We start from the raw sequence: 24,674 nt of genomic DNA on the forward strand, positions 1-24,674 counted from the left end.
TATTGATAAGGGTCAGACTTAATGACCTTCAAGGTCTATTCCAGATTCCATCTATTCTAGATGATTCTATATTTTATGAAAAACAATAACGGTAGTTTGTGTGATTTAATACAGGACAGAGAAGTATCTGGGGCGAGTATGTCTGGATTTGGGTGCTCCTTGCCATTGCTTCCTAGCACCAAACTAGGAAAACAATGTTCTTGAAATATTTTAAAATTTGTCACATATCCCACACCTTTTGCTTCTCTCTCTCTTAATGAGACTCTATGTCCATTAATTTAATTTTCTCTTTTTTTTTAATTGTATTTTGAGTCGTCTGAACATAACCCTTGACACCTGACCTGGCAGGTAACATTACCAGGAGGTGAGAGCCAGGCAGTGGGTTCTTCTGTATTTTAATAATTATTTCATTCTGTCTTTCAAGATCAGCCTCAGAGAGTTGTCAAAACAGTGCATTTACCTTGGATAGGATAGTGCATGCCTGCATTTCACACTCAGTATTAGACTTCTCTGGGCCAGTCACTTGCAGAGCCAGAGAACTCTGCTTTTTCATAATATTTTCAAAAAATTTATAGGTGTCTTCAGAAAGCAAATGTGAATCACGCCATCCAACTTCTCTAGTGATATGTACACATATAATTTTCATGTCTTCTTTTGCACCTCTTTCACCATATATCATTACAAGGGAGTTACCTCTACAGGAGTCAGGGAATGCAGCCAAACCAGGAGTTGTCATTCTCAGATAATTGCCCTTCTGGTAATGAAATGAAACCCAAGTTAAATGCTTTAACTTCAAAAAATGGTTGTAATGTTTATGATCCATACTTGCATGTAATTGAGGCACATATTTATAAGCCCTCTAGCTGGCCTGCTATCTAAGATCTTTGCAGAAGATTTTGAACTCACATTATTTTAGCATTTTTATTTAGTCTAATACTTGAGTAAAGGTGGGGCAGATGGGGAAAAAGAAAGCAAGTTTCTTGCAAGAGTGCAACAAAACGAGTTTTTGGAAGTTAAAATTGAAAGGAAAGCTGTGAGATAGTTAATTGATGAGATGGTGGAAGGACACCAAGAAAAATGATATGACAATATGGTTTTGAGTAAGACCCAGTTCTGTGTGAAAATAGGAAAGTGACCTGAAGAAGTAAGTATAAGGAATTTTTTTATAAGTGCAATGTTTATACACTGATCTTTGTATCTGTGGGAAATAAATTTTCTCCTTTAATCCAAAGCATTTTGTCAAAGATCTTCTTATAAGTCAAAAGGCATATAATCAATTTCTAAATGTCACCTGTATTTGCCATCAGCTTTTTCAGAGATGTGCTAGACTTTTCTGTTGCCACTTATTTTCAAGTGAATAACCTCAATTTCTTCTGTATGGAATCTGTAAAGCAGCAGTTTCCTGCCTTTTGTGGTAAAAAAACTATTGAGAAAGCAATAATGAATCTAAGTATTTAGCAAAGGGGCAAGAAAATGGAAAAATTTAACAAGTTTCCTTGTGCAATACTGGAATCTTGACATACACAAAAATCATTTTAATACAGCCTTAAGTAAAATTAATCCTACTGAAATATCATTTGAATAAATACAATGGATCTAATTTCTGTGCAACAATTTCTGATTCTGAAAACCAGTCATGACAAACCTGAAATGCCATATCATAAATTAAAACTAATTAGAAATTTAATCAACTTGCAAAAATAATTAAGCATAGAACTTCAGTGCAGGAGTATTTTCTTGGGTACAGCTTCTTGTTTAATTTCATATAACTTGGCTCAAGAATTAAATTTTAACATTCTTATGCATTTTGCATAATATGTAATTCTGTGACACACACACACACACACACACACAACTAATGTTTTTTTTAAAAAAAATGATCAAATCTTGTTCCCTGTAAGGTGAAAGCTCAGCTTTCAACAACATCTGTCCTTAAACAACCAGGTGTGTGAGAACATGAGGATCACTGTCATGGTTTAAGATGTTTTATCTCCTATGGATACATTTTATGGTTTCATTAATTAGTATTGCATTCCTTGAAAATTTCTCTGAGTCTCTCTCCTGTTTCAAGCTGATCTTCCATTTGCACAGCCAGTGGGATTCCTCGTGTGTCTGATGTTACTCTGGGAAAAGATCTGAACTCTTTAGGCATGAAGTGGAAATTGGTGCAGTGTAGGTTTCTTTATTTCGGAAATATGCTAAAAATCTTTGAAATTTTAAGTGGTCCTAAAGTCTTTACTAAGTGAGACTTCAAATCTCTTAGTTTGAAAATCATTTGAATTTTACCTTGCTGCAAACATAATTAAAGTTTGATCAAACTGGTTGATCAAATGTCTCTTCTTTATCTGATTTTGTTTGAATCTCATTTATCTTGTCCAAATAAGAGAAAGAGCTCATAGTTGATCTTTTATCCATTAATTGCACACCTTTCAGTGTTTTGATTAGGTCAGCTGCAGAACAACAGTGGAAATACTGTTATTTTGGTAGTAGTCAGTGATCTGCAAATCAATCCTTTAATAAAGGATGTATTGATTTTACTAATTGATCCAGTTGCAAGATTCTGTCCTCCGTGTGGGGCTCTCTACAGTATGTTTAACTTATGCATAAATGCAAAAATTCATTATTTCTCCATCAGTATATTCTAGTGTATGACACAATAAGTTTTATTGTTCATTCATCTTAGTTTAACAAATAAGTCTGTAACTTTTTTATTATTTATCTCTGTTCTTTAATGAGTCAAAATGCAATTAGCTATTGAGGACAAGTATTGAACATTTAAATTCATTCTATGCTATCTGCATAATTCTCTACTAAAACCTTCAATGGAAGAGAACACTTAATCCTAACAAAGGTTTTATTAATTCTTATGAATTAAGACAATCCCTTCCTTTGAAGGAAGAAGCTCAATAAGATTTTACATTCAACATTCTGTGGCCTGAAACATCAGTCTACTAAATGAATAAGAAAAAATGAAAAGCTTTTATTTCCTTAATTAAAAGCCAGCTGATAGCTGGTTTTAGCAGTTAAGCTGTGTACAATTTATTTCCATTATCCTACTTGACTGTAGATCACTATTTTCAGGTGTATTTGCAGCATATCAACAGATGGTTTGCATGGTTTATAAATAGATTTGTATTAAGGAATATGAACAAATTTGAGGTTATTCTATGCAAGTCCAGTTCCAAGTTGTATTCACTTACTTCAGTGTCATACTAATCCATACATTGCAAGTATTTATCCTATCCTGAGTTCCAAAAAAGATAGTGTTTGTAAGTATAACACATACATAATGAAAAGACTATAGGTATTGAAAATATCTAATGAGTTAGTAGGACAAGCAGGTTCTAATAACTTCACCCTGATTATCTGGCAAATTTATGAGGCATCTAGAAATAACATATGAATCGTGCTTGTAAAGAATCTATACTTGAGAACAGTCTTGTGATTTGCTTACTAAAAATTATGTTTCATAGGTGGTAATTGAAAGATATAGCTATAATTCTGAGAGGAAGTAATTTCTAACAGGCATGAATCTGTAGGAAAGCTAGTAACATCATGAGCTAATTTGAGAAGCTTGGTCTGGAACTGTAGAGGTGAAGTGTTGATAGGAGCTCTTTCCAAAGTAGTCATCAAACTTACATACTTATTACAATTTACATTTGTGGTTGCCGTGGCTGTTGGACTGTATTCCAAATAATAATCTCTGTGTTTGCTTCTCATTAGAGCTATGATGCAAGTGAGAGCTCCACAAAAGCACTATGATAAAACAGCAGGTGTTGAAAGTCCAGTCACACTACTTGTTTGTCAGTCACACAACTGAATCAAAAGGGCATGTTTCCAGAGAAACAGTTGTGCTAAAATTAACTGTGCAGAAGCTTGGACTATGGTACTACTACAAGTAGCATGTAATAAGATAATTTACACTCTACTATATGTGTGTATGAAACTCTAAGTACCATAACATAATATAATATAACCATTAAGTAGCTAGACCCATCCAATTTAGTTTAGAGTTTGTAGTTATGGGATTATGCTGCGTAGTGAAAAAAAAATCTACCACCTGTGTCATAATACTTCAACTCAGAATAATATTTTCCCTTTCTTCAGACATCTGCTGATTTACTGGGAACTTGTTGCTAGAGGTGTTGTCAAGTCCTAGTGCTCACACACGTGATTTCTCAGAGTTATTTTCACAGAACTGCTGAACCAAATGGGAATAGTAATTAAAACATACACTTTTAGGGAGGATCATAAAGTTCATAAAAGTGTTTCAGATTAGATACACCTAGCTGATTGCAAATTAACCCCTGATTAGGTTCTGCAGTTTTATGTAACAGTATCTTTTTCTAACCAAAAGGAAGTGGTTCCTGTAGTCCAGTCCCTGTCATGACTGGTTTGTCTTTGCTGCCTTGGATGCTATAACAGGGGCTGGTGAGACCTCCTCTGGCAGCACTATCAGTGCACAGTCCTATGGATTTGCAGGTGCTGGCAGATACGGCTCCTGGGTTTCTTTTTTTCATCACTTTGTTGAGGTTTATTGATTTCTAATTATAAAGTGAGCTACATTTTTTAAAAGGTGAGTTTTCTGAAATTTTTATCTGAATTTGCAATTTTGCTAAATTTCCTTTGACTGGGCCTTAAGATAACAGCCATTTTTCCAAATCCTGTAAAAAGACCTGGCCACATGTACTCATTATGTTTGGAATGTTCCTCTGAGACTTTCTATTACACCAGCAAAATTTTTAACAGTGCAGCTCTTCCACTGGAAAAGCCCCTTTATTTGTTGACCCTGAAGTGTGTAAAATGAGGTAAAATCCCAGCATACAGTGACAATCATTACCTAAACCTCAGCTTTTCCTTGTAAGCCTTAGTGGGTTCTGCACACTCGAATAACTTCCATCTCAGTGAAATGAAAAATTGGTGCAGTGCAGAAGAATGTAGCCTGTGTTTTTCTTTATGAGAGCCTCAGTTTTAGCCATTCCTGACAACTTACTCAATATAGGATTTTAATGTCTCCTTTGATGCTAGATTCTGTATGAGAAACAACAGTCTTCCCCACATTACCAGAGTTGAACTGGGTATTTTTCCAGCTAGTAACTCTCGGCTTTTTTCCAGCTGAATGCCACTGATATTTTTTGCCCTCTCATTTCTTTATTTTGTAATCTTCCATTTCTTTTATATAACCTTCTCCCCTTGATTTTTAACTATGTACTGTTCAGATGACTGCACAAATAAACTGGACTCGAAAACCTACAAATAAAAGTGAACTCTGCTGTTTTGCTTATCACTCACTGCCTAATTAGCTTCTTTTCTCTACTTTAGAAAGTGATATGAATAGTTACTGTCGAGGGTTAGACGACTCCCAGAAAAATGACAGGAATAGCACCAATGACAGAAATAGCAGAATAGGTTGTTGCAGAATCCAACTCTAACATTTGACACAAAGAAAATTTCAAATTTTAAGCTTAGTCCTTTGTGATAATCTTCTATTTCAGATAATGTAAAAGAAAGATTTTAATCTCCGCTTTTCCTTTATGTTTGTGTGTCTGACTTTTATCTTTTCCAGCGAGAGAGACAATCTGTCATGTTTGTATGCAGGTCCATAATTTAAATTTAAAGTCTTGTAAATTCTGAAGCCTGGAGATCTTAAAACTTGGTATTTTGCAATTACACTTAACAAGTTAGCCTATGCCTGCAAAACAAATAAAAATATCTATTTCACAGTATACTGACACTGAAATGTAATGAAAGTGCCTAAGGTATGTGAATCAATCTACTTAAATATTTACTGCTTTAATGAACTCTGAATTTATGGGTGTGCATATTGAAATGAGGTAATTATTTTAAATAGCACCTATGTATTTGTAGCTAAAGAGAAATTACATTTCCTTAAATCAACCTGAGGTTTGTTTGTGTGGGTTGGGAGTGCAGCACAGGCTGCTGCAGGGCAGAGGCAGCAGTAAGGAAGCAAATACCAGTCTTGTTCCCACTCTGCTGCTGTGGGGCGGGGAAGGCAGAGAGATGAGTTTCACACCAATGTGAATACTTGATTGGAGTGTTCTGTAAAGTGGATTCTTTGAATTTCACTCCCTTCAGTTTGTGAAAAGTAGGCTGTACCACAGAAGTGTAGGCTGAGAGGGACCTCTGGAGGTCTTCTAGTTCAAATTCCTGGTCAAACCAGTGCTGACTTCTAAGGTGAATAAGATTGTCCAGGCACTTGGGTTAAACAAGCTTTGAAAATCACCAAGGACGGACATTCCACAGCCTCTCTTAATTTTATTGTGAAGTATATTTCTTTACAGCTGACTGGAAATTCCTTTACTGCAATTTCAGATTACTGTCTCCTGTCCTTCCAGAGTGCACCTTTGGAAAAGGTCTATCTCCCTAAGCCCCCCTGTAGGCACAAAAGGCAGCAGTTAGGTCTTCCCTTTTGCAAGCATAAAAAAAGTCTGTTCCTCCACTGGATTTTGCCATTTGAAATATATTTCTTGTGTTGTTTGTGGGGCTCAAAAGTAGTCTTGGTGTCCCAGAAGTTTCCTTTTGATGCTGAGTAGAAAGAAATAAGCACTTTGCCTGCTGGCTAAGCTGCTGCTCGTGCAGCTGGGGATGTGGTTTGTCTGCATTGCTGCAGAGAGATACTGCTGACTCATGTTCAGCTTCTCCTTCAGATCATTTCCTACAGAGCAGCAATCCAGACAGATAGTCCCCAGCCTATCAGAATGCAGGAGCTTACTCCCTCCCACATCCAGGGGTATATTTATCTCAGATACATGAAAACTTCTGGTTATTTTGGCTTAAGTAGATTCACAGTTAAATTGCTGTCTTCTTTGTGAAAGATAAAAAAGACATCAAAACTTCAGCTGACCTAATTATAAATATTAATTTACTCTCTATTGAGCATTCTGCACTTTCTAGAATTACATCATAGCGAAGAGGTTTTTATACAAAAAAAGCATTAACAGCTGTTGATTTGGGCTATATGGCCAGGCAATAAAAAGGGTACTTGGAGTGTGCAACTTTGTGCAGCAAGCAGACTATAAATACTCCATACCCTGCACTGCTTGGATGGAAATGTACCGTGGTTCAGGCATGCCATATTCTGTAAATAATTAATTCTTCCAAAGAGTTGTTACAGGTTTCCTAAAATTAATACACTGTAGCACTATTAGAAGGGCTTAAATAATATATTCACTGTTGCCACAGTTATCAGGGATAGAACATTAATATCAAGTGGATTTTTTTAACTCACCATCCTCTCAGATAGCTGCTTCAAATGCTGGTGATAGCCAGATCAAGGCATGTATGTTCTGGTTCCTCCTCTGCATACAGACAAGGCTTTTTTCTTCTTTGGTGTGCATCCTCCTAGACAGCATCAGTAGAAAGTGCTGCTGCTTGGGATTCATGCTAACCTTGTTATCCAATAATTGAAGTAGGGATTGAAATTTCTCTATATGTGAGGTTCTCTATATGTGGGGTTCTTTTATATTATATGTGATTGAAATTTATCTACATGTGGGGTTCTTTTATATTATTTATCTGTATCCATTTGTTTCAACAGTGAATTTATCATGACTGGACTGACCAGTCCTTTGATTAATAGTAGGGCATTTGTACTTTGAGATAAGTACATGCTAATAGATGGATGAAAAAAACTTAGTGAATGTATGACAGATTTTCACAGAGATATTTAAAAATTGATGAAGACCAGATTCTACCCTGCTTATGATCTTGCTCTATGATAATTTCAAGAAGGTCACAAGGCTTTCCTCTGTGTGTGTTGGGGGAAAATTTTTTTTCACACAGAACATTGCTCCTGAAAGAAATAAGCACTCTATTTACACATATAGAAGACTTCTCAAGTCTTCCAGGAAATCCGTTTGAAAACTATTTACAGTATTAGTATGCAAATTATATACCACACACTAAATGGGATTCTTGTAGCAGAGCACTCTGACAGGCATCTCACTATTTGAACTATGGTGGTACAGTTAAAAAAACAACACAAAAAGAAAACACAGCTGGATATAATTGTATTCAAACACATACTTATTATGTTAATGAGGGCATACAAATAAAATTAAATGTTGTCCAGCAAAGGTTTTCCCACAAAGGCTGAGTTATTTTAGCAAGATGTTCACATAATGCAACTTTTTGTGTTTATTTTAATTGAAAATATGTTTGATATTTATCCCTAAATATTTACAGATGAAATTTGGCAGCATCAGAAAAACAACGAAACCCATCTTGTATCAAGTATAATTTAATAAATATACTTCAGCTAAGAAGAAAACTTAAAATGTGTCCCAAACTACATTAGGTACTTCTGATCATATAATTTAAATAAAGAGAATGCTCTTGTGTAGAGGTAGTGATGCATGTCTTGAGCTCCTATTGTTACCCCAGTTTGTCAGAGTAGCTGATGCACCCTTTAGCCACCTCCCCTTCTGCCCTGAAGCATCCTGAGAGTTCCTTGCCTCTGCCTTCCTGGGGCTGCTCTCCTGCCAGCTTCTCTTCAGTCCCACCTTTGTCCAGCTTCTGCCCCCACAGCCTCTCCCTGCCCGAGCAACTTCACTTCAGTGTGAGGGCTTTGAAGCAGCCAGGTGTCCATAAGAATCCACAAAATGCTGGACAAGGTCACTACTGGGTTGGGCCTCTTTGCAACCAGCAAAATGTTGCTCTTGTTTTGTCCCTGAAAGTCTCCCAGGAGTTCTTGTCCCCCTCACATCAATCTGTACAATTCTGGCATGGAAGGTACCCAGGCAAGTTGCAAGATCTGTCCATACCAATTTACTTCTGGTGGGCTCAAAATTTTTAAAAATAAGAAGCTTCAGATGAGGTTTATCCCTTTCTTTTCCCCCTCTCCATTTTTAGGACATAGAAGCATAACTTCAAAGCATGCTTAGAAGCATAAAAACCATAACTGAAAACTGAACAAATAACAGTTTGTGCCTTATGTAAGTGTGCCTGCTATTCAAATTGTTACATTCAAAGGCTGTGGATGTTGTTAAAGCCCCTGCTTTCTTCACTGCCAGCTGCTGCTGTAATCCTAAAGTAGATGCACTTGGTTTTTTAAACTTTATATCTCAGTATACTGCCCTGGGAAATTGCTTTCTGCTTTTAAATTGGCCATCATGCAGAACTTTGTATTTTTCAACCTGTTTTTTACTTTGAGATTTGCAAGTTATTTCTGAGTTTAAAACTTCCCGTTTTTGTTCAGAAGCACAAAAGATACTGTCCCAATTCTAGTGTGTCAGGTGCAGTCTTAAGGATATTGTCTATTTTTATCATTAGCAGTGAGAAGCTGTTTCTACTTCAAATGTTATATTATCAAATGCACACTAATTTATTACTTTAAAATAGAAACTTATTTATATATTAATTTTTTAAAAAAACATACTGGATTAAAAAAAAAAAATCAGTCTGTTGTTTAGAAAATTCTCCAGAGGCAAAGTAACATTGCTTTGTTTAATAAAAGCTATTTTTTCTTAGCTATGTAAGATATTCTTAGCCTGTATAAGCCTAAATTTTGTCTTATTAAATTTAGAGTCACATCAAGCATTGTCCATTATGATAAGAAGACAGAGTTGTATCTTTAGAGCAATAATAAGTCCAGCTTGGCTGTTGGGCAAGTAAATTCAATATCTAGCTACTTCCATTAAAAATACCCCAACCTACTTTCAGTAGAAGCCTGTTCCCATTAGAGAACAGATTTTGTAGTTTCCACTCAGTGTCAAATGTAATCCCTCCAAAATCAATAGATAAAACTCACCTGAGAGCAAAACACTTTTTTAAAATTTGTTTCCAGCAATGGGTAAAAAACAGATGTACAAATAGATTTTTGTACTTAGAGGGAAGTGTCAAAAGAAGATGAATTAGGAGATAGAGTACTTGTGTGCTTTGGGAGGCCACAGAGTTGTGAGAATGAACCACTGAAACCCAAATCTGATGTGTTGAGAGTAATTTCATTTAGGCTGTCAGTCTTCTGGTTAGGCTGCAGAAGCCTTTTTTGTTGGTTTGGTTTGGTTTTTTCTCTTTCTTTTCTGTAGAAACAAAACCTTTTTTTTTTTTTTTTTATTTAGTTTTAAAACATAATCCTCTTTAAATTTGACCAAAACCAACTGCTCCTGAAGCGAACCTGAGGTGCAGAGCTGAGGTGAATATTTCATAATTCTGTTTATTTTGTCTCATTAGGTCAACCATGCTCCTTAGAGGGATAGCTAGAATGTAATGAATGGCTTCCTTGGCAAAACCGAAGCAGAAACTGACTGGTTTCCACTGTCTTGGCAATTTATTTTATTTCAATTTCATGGTGGGGAATTTATTTTTCAGTCTTGCACTCTGAAGAGGAGTAGCTCAGAGAAGTTCCATCACAGATTAGCCTTTGCTTTCCTTTCTCTTTCTTTTAATAGCCTGGCTGTGTAAACACTACTGAAGTGGATATAAAAAAATCTTCAAGAATGAGAAATCCACATAAAACAAGAAAGGTAAGGTATTATATCAAAAGCAGGAGGTGGAAGAAAATTTATAGAATGAATTTTCATAATTTCTTAAAGCACTTTTTTCTTACAGCTTCAAGGAGCAAATGCATGAAATGTATGTTAATATTTCATAAGCTCTTAGTTGAATTAGTATTAACAAATTTGCTAATGCTAAATGAATGCTATCACATAGAATTTTGGAGAAGTATAAACAGATTTTGAAGATAAAATTCATTTTTGCATGCTTTATTCATGTTATTCAGTAGATTGAATAAAGCACATTAAAATGTTTCTGTCAGTAATTAAAGAAAAAAAAGATTAAAAATTCAGTATAAACTCTAACAGCAGCTCTTGTCCTGGTCTTCATGAAAAGGGTGCCTCTATATTGCAATTATGCCCAAAATGGATGACTGGAAATGATGGAAGAAATTAGCTCTATCTAAATTAGGTTGTAATTACAGTGTAACTTCTCTAGGGATGTACAGATGGATTTGCTCAACACTTTAAAATCCTTTGCACCATAACCATATAAATTGACTCCCACTTAAAGTACTTCCTTTGAGGTGCATTTGCATGTTGACCTATAGGAAGGTAAGTTTTAAAAAGGAAAGTGGATTTAGAGAAAGTTTTAGCTTGGCTTCTTTATGGTAGTGAAAGGTCCAGATTAGTGTAATTTACCAGATAGTAATTGCAATTTTGGAAGTAATCCAAATAATCTGTGAGTTAGTGTACCTCTCAGGATACTCCACCAACCAGTCATCTCCTTACTGTAATAGCATCTCCCAGTGTCGTTCCCCATGTTTGGTGTGATGCTAATATAGAGACCTAATAAAAGTGGACCCTTGCTTGTGGCTTTATGGAACTGTGGGAGTTTGGGAGTCTTTGTTGTACACTCCAGTGCAGAAGCACGATTTTATCTGAGTGCATGGGTTATTGAAGTTTCTTTAGGTAAAGATGATCTTGGCTAACTTGTTAAGCACAATGTAGTATGGGTATGTGTAGAAAGCATTGTCTGAAAGCAACCATCATTGTTTCATATTTTTTTGCACAGTCTGTCTATGGCTTACAAAATGACATTCGAAGTCACAGCCCTACGCACACGCCGGTGCCAGAGAGTAAGCCACCCACAGAAGATGAACTACACCAAGAGGTTTGGAACATAACTACAAAAATGTACTTTTAAAAGAACTTTTTAGGTGGTAACTTTTTAGGTATAAACCCAAAAATTATTGTAACTGGGAAGTTATTCAAAACAGCTGTTGCAAACATTTAATAAACCTTTTTCTTGTCCCAAGGTATATGGATTTAGGCATGTAACATCATCAAAATTAATGAGACAAAACCTGAATTTTTTGTATCTTTATTCAACACCTAAAGGCTGTAGGAAGTAGTCAAGTGAGTGGGTTCATTGCATAGCTCAGCCCATTAGCCCCTTTAGCTGTAGACAGCTTGCTCTTCTTTCAGCGCTGATTTGAGGCTTGGGGGTATACTTACCACTCCATACTTGCATGTATAGGTTCACACACTTATCTACTGTTAAAACTTAGAGTTTTAGAGTCTGGAGAAGTTAAATGTCTGAAGAAGTATTAGTTCTCCTCAAAAAATCTAAAAAATGGCTAACTGGATTTCTGTTGATGAACCTTTAGGGAAAATGTTCTATTGGGCACATTTTTTGTCTCTATGAGCTTTCCTCTTTAATGGAAACTTCCATTTATTTTACAGCTACACTGGTGAAATGTTGTTTTAATTCAGATATATTTCTCTTCTGTGCCCTAGGGTAAATTAATGTTCAATTACAGCTCTAATAAAAAAAGTTATAGAAATAGAGTCAAGTAATAAATTACTCATAAAACTCTTTTCCTTCCTTTTTTGCAGATTAAGCACTGGCAAATGCAATTAGACAGACATAGATTAAAAATGTCAAAAGTTGCAGAGAGGTACGTATATTGTCACATTTTCTATTTTTTTCAATTAGACCGGTAACTATTGGGAAAAATGTCAGTGTGAAATAGCTTCAAAGAGCTATTCACTGCAAATAGGTCTTCAAAGAGAGACATGAGAGCTCAGATGTCATAGAAATAACTGATGAGAGTTTACTTTAAGTGGAGAAGTATGAAATTCTTTTAGTGATAAAAATATTCTAGATATTCTGTGATACATTTCTGATAAACCTGAGTCTCTGAAAGAGCCTCTGACCAAGTGATTATAAGTTTCACCTTTCACTGGCAGGGAGGCTAAATGGGAATAGGTCTGGGGTTGTTGTTTTGATATTTCAAAAGGGCAGTCACTGATGGAGCAAGGGAATTGGCTGGTGTGGAGCTCAGTCAGTGCTTGAACAAAGTGAGTTTGGGCTCAGGTTGGGTCAGAGATGTAACGCTAGTAGGAATATGTCTGTAAATATGACCTAAGTTTGTCAGGAAGGGCCTAGAAAGCAAATAAAACAAAAAGCCCAACATTGCAGAAAATTGAGCTGCATGGGGCTTAGTAAAGGAAAATAAGGCCAAATACAAATTGCTCTTCATCTTCTCATAAACATTTCTGCATATATGTCTACTCATTTATGTGTATGTGTGTATACATATGCAAATCCAAATAAATATTTATTTATAAAGAGAGCAGGCTAAGAATTTTTTGTTTGCTGAACAGTAAAAAAAAAGGACACTAAATATAATAGGAATTGAAAAGAAAGAATAGTTGTCCTCACTTGTCAATAATTTTACAAGAATTATGAGACCAAAGGAAACAGCAAGCATAAATAAGGACAATGGGAGATGTAAATTACCAGAATACAAGCAAAGTTTTTAGTGTGTGCGGCTGAGCCTGGCCAATTCCTGAATATTAAAAAAAAAAAAGTTTAAAAATTGATTTATTTTTGCTGGGAATAATGTCCTTGGATTAGGAAATAATAATAATAATAAAGATATTTAAGAGAAAATAAAAGGAGTACTAGCAGCTGCAGGCCAATAAATATAAAAATATAACCTGTGTCAAATGCAGTGTTTTAGAACAGATTTTAAGGAAACTGTTGATTAAAACCATAAAGGGATATAAAACATGTTCCTTTATGAAAACAAATGTTCATGGAGCAGGTTGTATGATTTAATTTATTAGTGCCTAAAGGAACCTTAAATGAGCTATGTGGAAGTATTAGGGAAGCTTATTTTATTTCTACTCTGGGTATACCTGAGCCACCTCTCCTTCTTCAGTGGTCCACTGTCAGACAGCCTGAGCAAACCCTGAGCTTGTGGCTGCCTTCTGAGTGTGGGCACACAGTTACCATGGCTTGGTGATGCAAGGTAACTTGTTAGCTGGGGTAACCTCATCAGGTTTCTTCTCCTCCTGACGTTTGATGCTTTTGTTTTCCTAGTCTATTAGCTTATACAGAGCAGTATTTGGAATATGATCCTTTTCTTGTGCCCCCTGATCCCTCAAACCCTTGGATATCAGATGACACCACTTTCTGGGAGCTGGAGGCAAGGTATACAATTTTATTTCTTCTTTGGAAGTAAGGCAGTATAACATGCTTTTCTGGAAATATGAAGATTTCAGGGAGAGGTACTGCAGGAGAATACTGAGGCCTTAGAAGGGCAATGCAGTACCCTTTTGGTCTCTCCAGTTTTACAGATTTGTAAGATGGGAAGTGCTATACATTAATAAATCTGTGTGAAATGTTACAGTAACCAGTTTCCAGACTTCTAGGTTGGTAAAAAAAAAAAAAAAAAAAAAAAAAAGAGACAGCTTTTAAAATCTGATAACATTCCTAGTTGGAAATCTTTATTTTTCTGTGTATTACCTTCTTCCTAAGTAAGTACTAAAAGTCTGTTTTCTTATTGCTGATTGTTGCACAGATGTGAGCACTCTAAAAAGTGAGAAAACCATGGAACTTTAGGACTTAGTCTAAATTATGAATACATTGTTAGAATACTGAAGTATTGGTCACTTTGCGTTCTGTTGTTTTTAATTCTGCAGCAAAGAGCCAGGACAGCAGAGGGTGAAACGATGGGGATTTGGCATGGATGAAGCTTTGAAAGACCCTGTGGGAAGAGAGCAGTTTCTGAAATTCTTGGAGTCAGAATTCAGTTCAGAAAATTTAAGGTAAATGAGAGTTAGTTTATTTTTAATAGCTTGTAAGTTATATTGGATTTTTGCTTTGTTGTTGTTTTTTCCTGATACTTTTCATTTTTTGACCCCTTCAACAAATTTCTTCATCTTTCAGAATTAATTAATCCAGATTGTTACTTGCTTTCATGTATAGGCTGATGGAAATATTCATACAGTTAACAGAGACTCACATGAAGCATATTCTTCCATTCATATTCAACTTTTGGTCAAACTACTCATATAAGAACTTTTCTCTAAGCTTGTCTTTTAAACAGATATAAAATGGATTCATTCAAAGCCTGTTAAATATAATTTATTTAGTCAAATATTACGAGAAAAGTAAAATGAAAATAAGAAATATTAAAAATAAATAAAGGATCTAAAAGTAAAATTAATCTACTTTCATCAGGTTGATTGGTTTCTGGGGATCATTTTGAATGTCTCCACCAATATTCTAGTACTTGTACATCTGACACAGCTGAAGTAGGGTGACATCTAGCTCTCAAATTCCTCACTAATTGTAAAATGGAAAGTGTTCTCAGTGTATGCAGCATAGATGGTATGTTTTTAAAAGTGTGCTTACAGAATTACTTTTAAGTGAGGGGAAAAATGACTTGATTTTAAAAATGGCAGTCCATCAATTGGTTAATAGCATGTATTGTTTTTGCTGTTCTAAGAAAGTCGTATTTCAGTAAGAGTTATTTCAGAGAGATTATTAACAGCCTTTCTATAGACAGAAAAAATAAGCTAAGCATAGTACAAAAATATAGGCAACACATTTTTATCTTAATTCCACCTTCTTGTCAGATGTCATTTGTATCACTTTCCATTCACCAATAACATAAGTAGTATAAAATTCTATTTGCATTTACATTCTAGAACTCAGAATAATCCTAACCTACTTTTTTCCTATGCCAATTCTTACTCTAAAGTGGTGCAGCATAGCCATTCATACTAAAATTATGCTTTTGTAGCATCTTACAAGAGGCATTTAATATTTATGGTGTTGATTTATAAATGCCGGGTAATTGCACAGATCTCCTTGTTGTTAATTTAAATTTGTCAGCAGAATAATTAGTTGGAGTCCTCTAAGTTAAGTAAAGTTTGAATATGACCATGTTCATATTCAAACATTAACTTTGCATCAGAAATATAGCCTGACCTGTATGTGTATGTTGGTGACTTTATTTGTCACAAATACAGATTTTTCTTATTAAAAATTCCAGTTGGTAAATGCATGTTTAAAAATCAGAATAAGACCAAGAAAAGGAAAGGTAATTTTTTTCTTTTTAAATAATTGTTTAAAGAGCGTCCTTGTTATTTGTTATGCAGAGCAGCTGTTCAAACATGAACCTATTGAGCCCAGTGTGTGCTGCAGTTTGTGGTGCTTTTCTGTGATTAATTTGTCTCTCTGCCAACTAGACTGTTACCCACATAATCCCTAACTCTTTCGTCTAATCCTATTTACAACACTAAATACAGGCAAACTGCAAGTAACTGATCTAGAAAAATTCCCTCAAGAAATTTCTTCAGAGATGATTCCTTGACATGCCATCTACTCTTCTGTCTCTTCCTCTAAATTCTTAAATTGGCATTATAAAATATAATATCTGAGAAACAGTGAATATGATCTTAAAGGCCAGGCAGGGGATAAATTTGCTCTGAGAAGGTGCTTTCTGTGATAATTAGCTGAAGGGAAACTATCTCAGAAGCTCAGAATTATGTTTGTAAATGCCTAAGCTGTAGGGAAATCAGCCCATTAGGTTCACATAGTAAATTTGGGTTAGAAACATGAATTTGTAAAGCTTGTTGTGTATGGCTGTCAAAATGTTTTAGATGTCAATAACAGAAGTTAAAAGCTTGATGATTTCAAGCATTACCAATAAATAAACCTTAGAAGGCAACCACTTTCATTGCTCACCTGTTAACTCCATCGTGGTAATTTGGGAGTTTTAGTGGTATTTTTTTAATTATTATTTTGACAGCCACCCTAAGAGAAATAATTACGTCCACCCACATATTCCCACTGCAACAAATTCAACTCAAATCAGTTGCTGGTTGTTGTACTTATACAGATCTAATAATGTTAAAATTTACAGCACTGCCAAGCCTATAGTTGGATAGGCAGCTGGGACTGCTTTCGAGCTTTCAAGCTGAGTACGCAGGATACAGCAGGGACTGCAGGCATGGCAGGAGCTTCAGCATTAGGTGATTCGGTGTCTTATACCTCCTTTTGTGAAACAAACACCAAAACCATGAAATGATAAGTCTACCAGATACACCATTTCTATTCAAGTGTAATGATATTACATAGCAAGAAGTTCCAGTGTTACTGTTACATTACCTTTGACTGAGAGTGCCTACGGTATTTGAGAATTTTATTCTTGGCAGATAAAGATCCTCTCTTAAAGGGTCTGTATCCCTGCCTTGGGATACTGATCCTGTCCTAAAGGGTCTGTATCCTTTCCTTGGGACACAGATCCTGTCTTAAAGAACACAGCGAGGATGAAGGATCTTGAGCTGCGATTTCATACTAAGAATTGTGCAGTGATCAGGAAAATAACCAGGTTTCCCCTTCTTACTTTGTATCTCTGTTCTTTTTTCTTTGCCTGTAAATGGGTCTTAATAGTATTTCACTCTCTGAAGGAGTTTTGAAAAGGAATAGCAAAGGAATAAAACTGCATAAGCAGTCCTGTCAGTGCAGTAACTTCATTACAGTGTGACTGCAGTTAGCAGGTTGGATTCTGCACTCACCTGATGCAGGGTATGACTTGTGATCTCTTGTTACCATGCGCATTTTTTGGAAGAATTGCTTTGTGTGCTGCTCAATACACAGAACAAATAGCCAAAGTAACATATGATTTGGATAATAGATTTATGAAATTCCCAATGCCTATTACAAAAATGGTGACCATTGTTTAAAATTCACAAGACTAAAGTCTGAGCATGATCCAGTGCTATTGAGCTTAGTCACAAGGTTTTCCAAGTGCTAAAAAAAGTACTTTTCAAAGAGAGTGAGTTTATGAAATCAAACTTACTGCAGCATGGCACCTGGAGACCTAATGCCTTTACTTTCTACAGGAAATTGTATTCCTCTTCTTGTCCTTCATTTGTCTGTAGAGTAGCAGAATTATTTGGAAAATTAATATTTGTATGCTGACTACAGGTTTGCTCCCAAGTGGTTATTCTGTAGGAATTGCAGCCTGTAAAGATTAAATAATTTCAGACCTGCCAACCTGAAAGCCTGTCCCAATCCTTGTGCAGTGAGTGTGATCTCCAAAGCAGTTCAAAGAGTGAAAAACCTCTTAAGTTAGTGAAGGGAGAGTGGTGACAGGTTAAGTTCCATGATACACAGAAGGAAAAGCCACTGGATCCCTTGCCCCTTCCTTGATGCTCATTTCTTAGGTCTGCAATGTGTGACTAGTAGGGGAAAAGGGACTTTGCACTCTTGTTATCCAGACAAAATAAGAGAGACTGAGAAATTTGATAGATTTGGATGTCTTCCTTCAATAATTTTTGTCTAACCATCTCCCTGCAAGCTGACATTTTATGAGGTGTTTATCCTTTACAGTGGTGATTATGAGGCCCTGTTGTGGGTGCTAATAACCTGACTGAAATTTAATCCTCAAAGCTGAAATTGCCTGTGAGTTATTCCTCATTCAGACTCAAGATTAAATGCCCAGTGCCAGCAATGTTGCCATTTCTGCAGAGCAGATGAGAAAGAACTAGTTGCAGGATTTAATGAGTTTCTCCGTCATATTCTTGAAATCCTTCAGTTCTACTATGCCTTGAAACTTGAAGTTGTAGTGGGCAAGGGGGTGGACTCTAGAAAACAGAGGGCAGTGTTTCGTGGCCCTGCAAAAATATAATGTGATTTTATTCGTTTGTTTAGGTTTTTGTTTGCTTTTTCTGAAAATGCTTAAAGGTCTAGCCTCTTACTTGTTTTGTCACATGCACTGAGTGCAAAGTTAACATAATTCCCACTTCAGTGTTTCCACACTGACTCTACCTCATGTGTTTCACAGAGAACCACTGCAGCCTTTCTCTCACTCATTGTTCCTGTGGGCTAAATTTAACTGATGACCTTGATCTGGAATCTGGCTGCACCTGCCTTTAGGTCAGTTAATGGGACAGAAGCTGTGTTGCAGCTGTGCTATTTATCCATGAGGCCGCTGTGGCTTTGAAAGCAATCCAGCTGGAGGACATAATCCCCAGATACCTTGCAACATGTGTTTTAGCAGCCCATGTGGCTGGATGTGCTGCCACTGTGCACTGTGCACCCTCACTCTGCTCTGTGACCCAGCAGGTGGCAGCCCAGATGCTGGGGTAGAGGACAGCAGGGAGGTTCACACTCAGCTACTCAAGTCTCTGTTCAAACAGTGCTGAGCATCTGCTAGAAAGGGTCTCCATGGCACAAGCAAACCTCCACCAACAGGAAATGCAATTTCAACCCAGGGCAGCCAGACTGAGTTCTAGTTCCTTACACAGTCTGTGTGTATCATTGCCCAAAAACTGTAATTCCCCTTCTCCCCTCACCTGCCCTTGCGCACAGTTAATGTTGCAGACTGTGTGCTTTTTGCCACAGGAGTCTTCCCTTGCTCTGGTCACAGCTCATGAGGCAGAGAGCTGTAAAAAGGTACAAGGGAGCTCTTTTGATTTGAGGTCCTGTGCTGAGGTCTTGTGACTCCATTTCAACTTAATCTGTGCTGTTGGTTGCCATGGGATATTTGAAAAAAGTTATTTTTGAAAATGCAAGAGGGAGCAGCCTTATTTTTGTCATTTCTTAACTTTGAATATTTGAATTCAACTCTCTGTGGGAGGAGGGCAGGCATCTTTTTCTTAAAAGATAAGTAGATTAAAATCTTAAAATGTGTGTTGGCTGTGAAATAAGCACCCTAGACATAACACAGAAATCATATTTCTTCCCACTTTTGGAGAGGTTTCTATATTTAGAGTTTCACATTTTTAGTTGGGTCTTTGAATGCTATTGTTAGAAGGGTAAAATTAAATTAATCTATCAAAGAACTGGTGTTCAGCCTGCAGGAATTGGTCTATACAACCTCCCTATTCTATGCTGCAAGCATAGAAGTTAAATTTATTGAAATTTATCTCCCATCTATTTTCCTAGAATTGAGTATAACCTACTATATGAAAACAGTTTACTTGCAAAAGCAAATAGCATCCTAAGGCATGTTTGCAGTGACTTCCAGAGTTATTGGCAGCGATACAATGGAACAAAAAAGGGAGTGACATCTCTGAGCGAGATCTGCAGGATGTCTGCAGGGAGACAGAAAATGTGTGTTTACAAAGAGCATCCTTCCCTTTCATTTTTGTGTTCCTTACCTGACTTGGAGACACATGAGCAATCAGTCAATCCCAGAAGATGCACTTGAAGGGGTTAGCACTGCAGGATATGTGCTTTTAAATGCAAATATCTAAAGCAGCTTAAGGAAACCAAAGTAGGTTGCCCGTATTTGAAAGAGTGAACTGAATTAGAGTTTGTGAGCCTTGCAGTTTTAAAACTTGAGTTATCAGGCATTCCTGCATTGCCATCAGATTCTCAGGATACATCTCCAGGCTCTGTGCAGAACTATGTTCAATTCACACTGTAGTTCATTAATAAAAGAGATGCTACCCAGAAGTTTTGAAACTGGAGTTCTATTGGCACAGGTCCCCTTTGTGACCTTGGAGAAACCATTGTACATTATTACATTAATAATATATTTGCAAAACTGAGACAATATTGCTTCTCAGTCTCTTGGAGAATCTTAGATGGAAAAATTGTGCTTATGTACAATTGAAATTGAAGGTTGTAGAAATACCTAAAATAGTCTTCTTGGTAGCATGAAGCTAACCATGCTGGCTTGTGGAAAATGAACACAGGCCTCTTCCATCTTTGCTAAAAGGAAATTTCAATACAGAACTATGAAGGAATAATTGCTTCCTGAGAGGAAGTGAAGGATATCTTATAGCAAGAGTACTATAAGGTTTGATATGCTTTACTATCCTCTCTTAAGCCTTTTGCAATAATTAAATTAGATTTTGGATTGAGGGTGATGTCATTTTGCTTTCTTGGGGATCTGAGTACAGTTTCACTGTTCTCTCCTATCCCATCCTTGTTGAACTCAGCTAAGAGAATTTAAGTTGATCTCACAGTGTAAGCAGGAGGCAAACCACAAGGTGTACCCAATTTATTTGTGAGCCTTGGAAAATCCAGCTGATTTCAAAGTTAAATCACTTCAAAGCTCAGCTTCTCTGTTTCATAGGATCAGCTGTGTCAGAACAATAATGAAAAGTTGCAACAGTATATATTGCATGTTTACCAAAGTCAAACTTTAGTTGAGCTTCTTGGATTTGGAGGAGAACTAAGTGGTCTGGATCATGTCTAAGAATGGGATCCTGAATTAATTTAGGATTATTTTGTGCCATGAGAGAGTTGACACACCAATAGAAGAAATAACAAAATAAAGCTTGCAGCTACTTAGCTATGATCATAAAGTGCTCAGGACCTTTTCAGTGGTCTTGTTCCAGACTGAATGAGGATACAGTGAAGTGGCTGCACTACATATGGCTGCCCAATGTTGGTTTGCTCAGCAGCAGAAGAGAGAATGCGCAATTTCATTTAGCATTTTTAGCAAAAATATGCATGTAAATGGAACGCTGAAAAGAGAAATTAAATTATAATTAACAAAAGAAATGCTTTTTCAATGTGTGCATGATTTCTGAGTAACAAAATTAGTTCCATGGTTTAGGACTTAATAGGACTCAGAGATTCATGTAGATAGCAAGAATATAAATGATTAGTTTTTGAAAGAATGTCAAAAAGCAGTTAGGTTATAAGTAATATAAGCCCTTGTGGTCCAGCAAAAATGAAGTGTCAGTTTAATTCTAGCTAAATCTGGAATCTTCCTGCAAGCACGTTACCCATACATAAGTAATGAAGGATTTCCTATCTATCCCATGAAGAGCCTTCTAAAATTTGCTTCCCTGGGTGGATTGATTGCCTTGAGACAGTACACCAGAATGCTGATCCCAACATAAAATCACTTAGCTTTTTCTTATTTTAGCATGTCCAGATGAAAACTTCAGTTACTTAATTTTTTTTTTTAAGAGCAAGGAAGAGTGTGGGCACTTCATTAGTGGTTATCCTGAGCTGGAAGTCAAGGTGCTGTGTTGTGCCATAGGTTCTGGTTAGCAGTAGAAGACCTGAAGAAGAGGCCAATCCGTGAAGTTCCTGCTCGCGTCCAAGAAATCTGGCAAGAATTCCTTGCTCCAGGTGCACCCAGCGCCATCAACCTAGATTCAAAAAGTTATGACAAAACCACTCAGAATGTGAAGGAACCTGGAAGATACACATTTGAAGACGCTCAGGTCAGTTTGAAATTGTGTTTATGGACATCTGAAATGGAATATTGGCTAGTGAAATCTATATGCAAAAATGAGATGTATTTGGGAATTAAATGATAACCCCCTGTTTCCTAAAATGCCATTTTGGCAATGCAAATGTGTAACATTCTTTCTTTCATGAGGCATATGAAGTTCTTCATGAAACTCCTGTGCTTGATACTGAGGTTTCAAGTGGACTTTGAATGGAGGAAAGCACGTAGTGAAGAAAATATTAAGTACTTCTGTATTACATGCAACACTTCCTGTGACTTATAGCTTAATATTTAATCTCTGAAGACTTCTGAGAAAAGCAATAGAAAATAAATGGATTCACAGTAAAAGTACCAGAACTGGTATCATCCCCCATTTTCATCAGCAGCCCAGTGATGAAAATTTAATTATTAATGCAAAGTGAAATGGTGTCAAAAGGAGAGATTGAGATCATATCCCTGCAGAATTTCCTGCAGTTTGATTATTAGGTCGTCATCTTGGGAGTCAGGAGATGCTGCTACAGGGCCCATGAAGGAGAAAAGGGAATTGAATTGAGGCTTTCTACTTTTTGGGAGAATGCCTCTGCTGTAAATGTGAAGGAGAATAATTTTACCTCCTTTTAATTTTTCCATTATGCGAATAGCAACCTATGAAGAAACAATAAAATTTTCAGTAGACCCTACGTCATAGCCACTGTTTTGAAGTACTCTGCATTAAACCACACATACAATTTTTACTTGAGTCTGCTGACCCCTGGAGATTTAAGAATGCAGTGTATAGCAAAGACATAAATGGCAAAAGTAAAAAATAGAGCAAGATTAAAGGTTTTTAAACAATGTGTCTTTGCAGCTGAGTGAGTAATTGACATTTAAATTCCTTGCCAGTATTCTTTTTTTTGTAATAAGTGTAAAATTTCAATACCCTTTTACTGCCAGATCTCCCTTCTTGTAATTTTGTCCTTCATTTATGAAAGACATGGAATATTCAGTGTTTATGCAAGCAGGACTTTGCCACCTGGAGAGGACCTCTGCTTCATCCAGTTCAGCACAAAACCTTAAACCTGGAAGCCTCAATTCCTGTGGAAAAGGAAGAGGCTGCACCTGCTGTGTTCTTACTTGAAACTTTAGGAACTTTAAAGTGTCCCACCTGAGGTGGAGGATTTTGTCAGGGCTAGGGCTCTGCCTCTGCAACAGGCTTTTTTTGGCCTGCCAGCTGGGAGGGAGACTGCTGGTGTGCCATTCTGGCAGTTGGTTGGTCATTTAATTGTGGTTAAAAATGCATTCAAAGCATTTCTGGACTGGAAATATAGAAAGATGAAACTCATGTCCAATATAGATACATAGGTAAAATGGGACACACAAGTAAAAATAGCCCATTTGTGCTAAATATATGCATTAATGTGTCCCTGGCCAACTTGTACATTAACAATACTGATACAGCCCAATTTATTCTTGCTTTTACAGGCATATTTCTTGTACATAAATTAAATTTTAGTGCTTGTCACCAATTTCTGCTCTCTGTTGACTGCATTGTCTGCTTTCACAGACACTAAGTGGAAAAAACCTTCCCCAAATAAAGCAGTCTAAGTTTTGAATATACACCAGAATTTCTCTGCTTACTGTAAGAAATACATTTAGAATAACTTCTATGGTTTCTAATACAGCACAAAGTAAATATCAGTTCTAATTTTACTTTGCCTTAATTTTCACACAAGGTGGGGAGTTTTGTTTGGGGCTTTTTTTGTTTGTTTTGGCTTTTTTGTGTTTACTAATTTTATGCACTACCAAGCTGAGAAACAGTATTTTCTTTCCAGTTTGTTTGCTGTTTCCCAATTGCTGTGCTACAAGTTTCCTACAGCAAAAAATAGAATCTGAATAAAACAAAAAGTCCATGAAAATAGGTAATGATAGAATAGCTAATGATTCAGGGTTTTAAAAATATATTTTTGAGAGTATTTTCTGTTCTGGCTGCTTTTTCTACAAATCTTTTCTCTAGCATGTCATTAGAACTAGAATTATCAAGTGTTCTACATCACAGATTTTTTGTTTTTCATCTTTTTCAGAAATTAGAACATTCCAAAATTAAGTTTTTTTAAGCTGCTCTTGTCATTTATTTTCTGAACAAAGGTTTCCAAATGTTCACATGCCTCTGAAGAATTAATATCTTGAAAATTAGATTAGCCTGAAACTGTTTTCCAAATTGCATATGTATTTTCCTTTTTTATATTGTTAACTGGAGAGCAGACTAAACACCTGTCAAAGGATTTTGTCAAGAGTAGCCAGTGGAAATCCTCAGTCACCTAAACATTAATTGTGATGCTGAATTGAAAACCTCTTCTTAGACTCTGAAATCACATGAGTATCTCCAGAAACTAATTCAGAAAATCTGGTGAGGAGGGACCCAGAGCTCTTAAATTCATCACTTAGCTAAACTAACTAATGTAAGGGAGGTTTGAAGCTGGACCTGAAGCTAGGACTCGGTTACCAGTTCTCAGAAAATAAATTTGTACTGGAAAATTTGGTCAATAAATTAAAGGAAGGTGTGTTGTGTAATTATATATAAGAAATGGGTGGGATTTCAGATTTAAGAATAGAAAGCAATTCAGCCTTCACTTCAGGCTGAGACCTGCTATCCTGTAATACTTCCTATTCATTAGCAGTGCTACCTGGTGTACATTCCATGGCCAAAACATGTGGCTGCCTCCCATTTTACATGCGT

General features: G+C 36.4%; 1 protein-coding gene across 7 annotated transcripts in view; it reads left to right on the forward strand.

Annotated features, from left to right (window-relative positions):
* RGS7 (regulator of G protein signaling 7) overlaps nt 1–24,674 on the forward strand; it is a 235,175-nt gene that overhangs the window by 198,616 nt on the left and 11,885 nt on the right. For all 7 annotated transcript variants that reach the window (XM_064708439.1, XM_064708433.1, XM_064708436.1 and 4 more), the window contains 6 exons: nt 10,410–10,484; nt 11,530–11,628; nt 12,354–12,415; nt 13,846–13,956; nt 14,448–14,573; nt 21,764–21,950. In XM_064708439.1, coding sequence (XP_064564509.1) covers nt 10,410–10,484; nt 11,530–11,628; nt 12,354–12,415; nt 13,846–13,956; nt 14,448–14,573; nt 21,764–21,950 — 660 coding nt within the window. The remainder of the gene's footprint in view (nt 1–10,409; nt 10,485–11,529; nt 11,629–12,353; nt 12,416–13,845; nt 13,957–14,447; nt 14,574–21,763; nt 21,951–24,674) is intronic.

Source organism: Zonotrichia leucophrys, chromosome 3, assembly GCF_028769735.1.
Source record: "Zonotrichia leucophrys gambelii isolate GWCS_2022_RI chromosome 3, RI_Zleu_2.0, whole genome shotgun sequence".
Lineage (NCBI taxonomy): Eukaryota > Metazoa > Chordata > Aves > Passeriformes > Passerellidae > Zonotrichia > Zonotrichia leucophrys.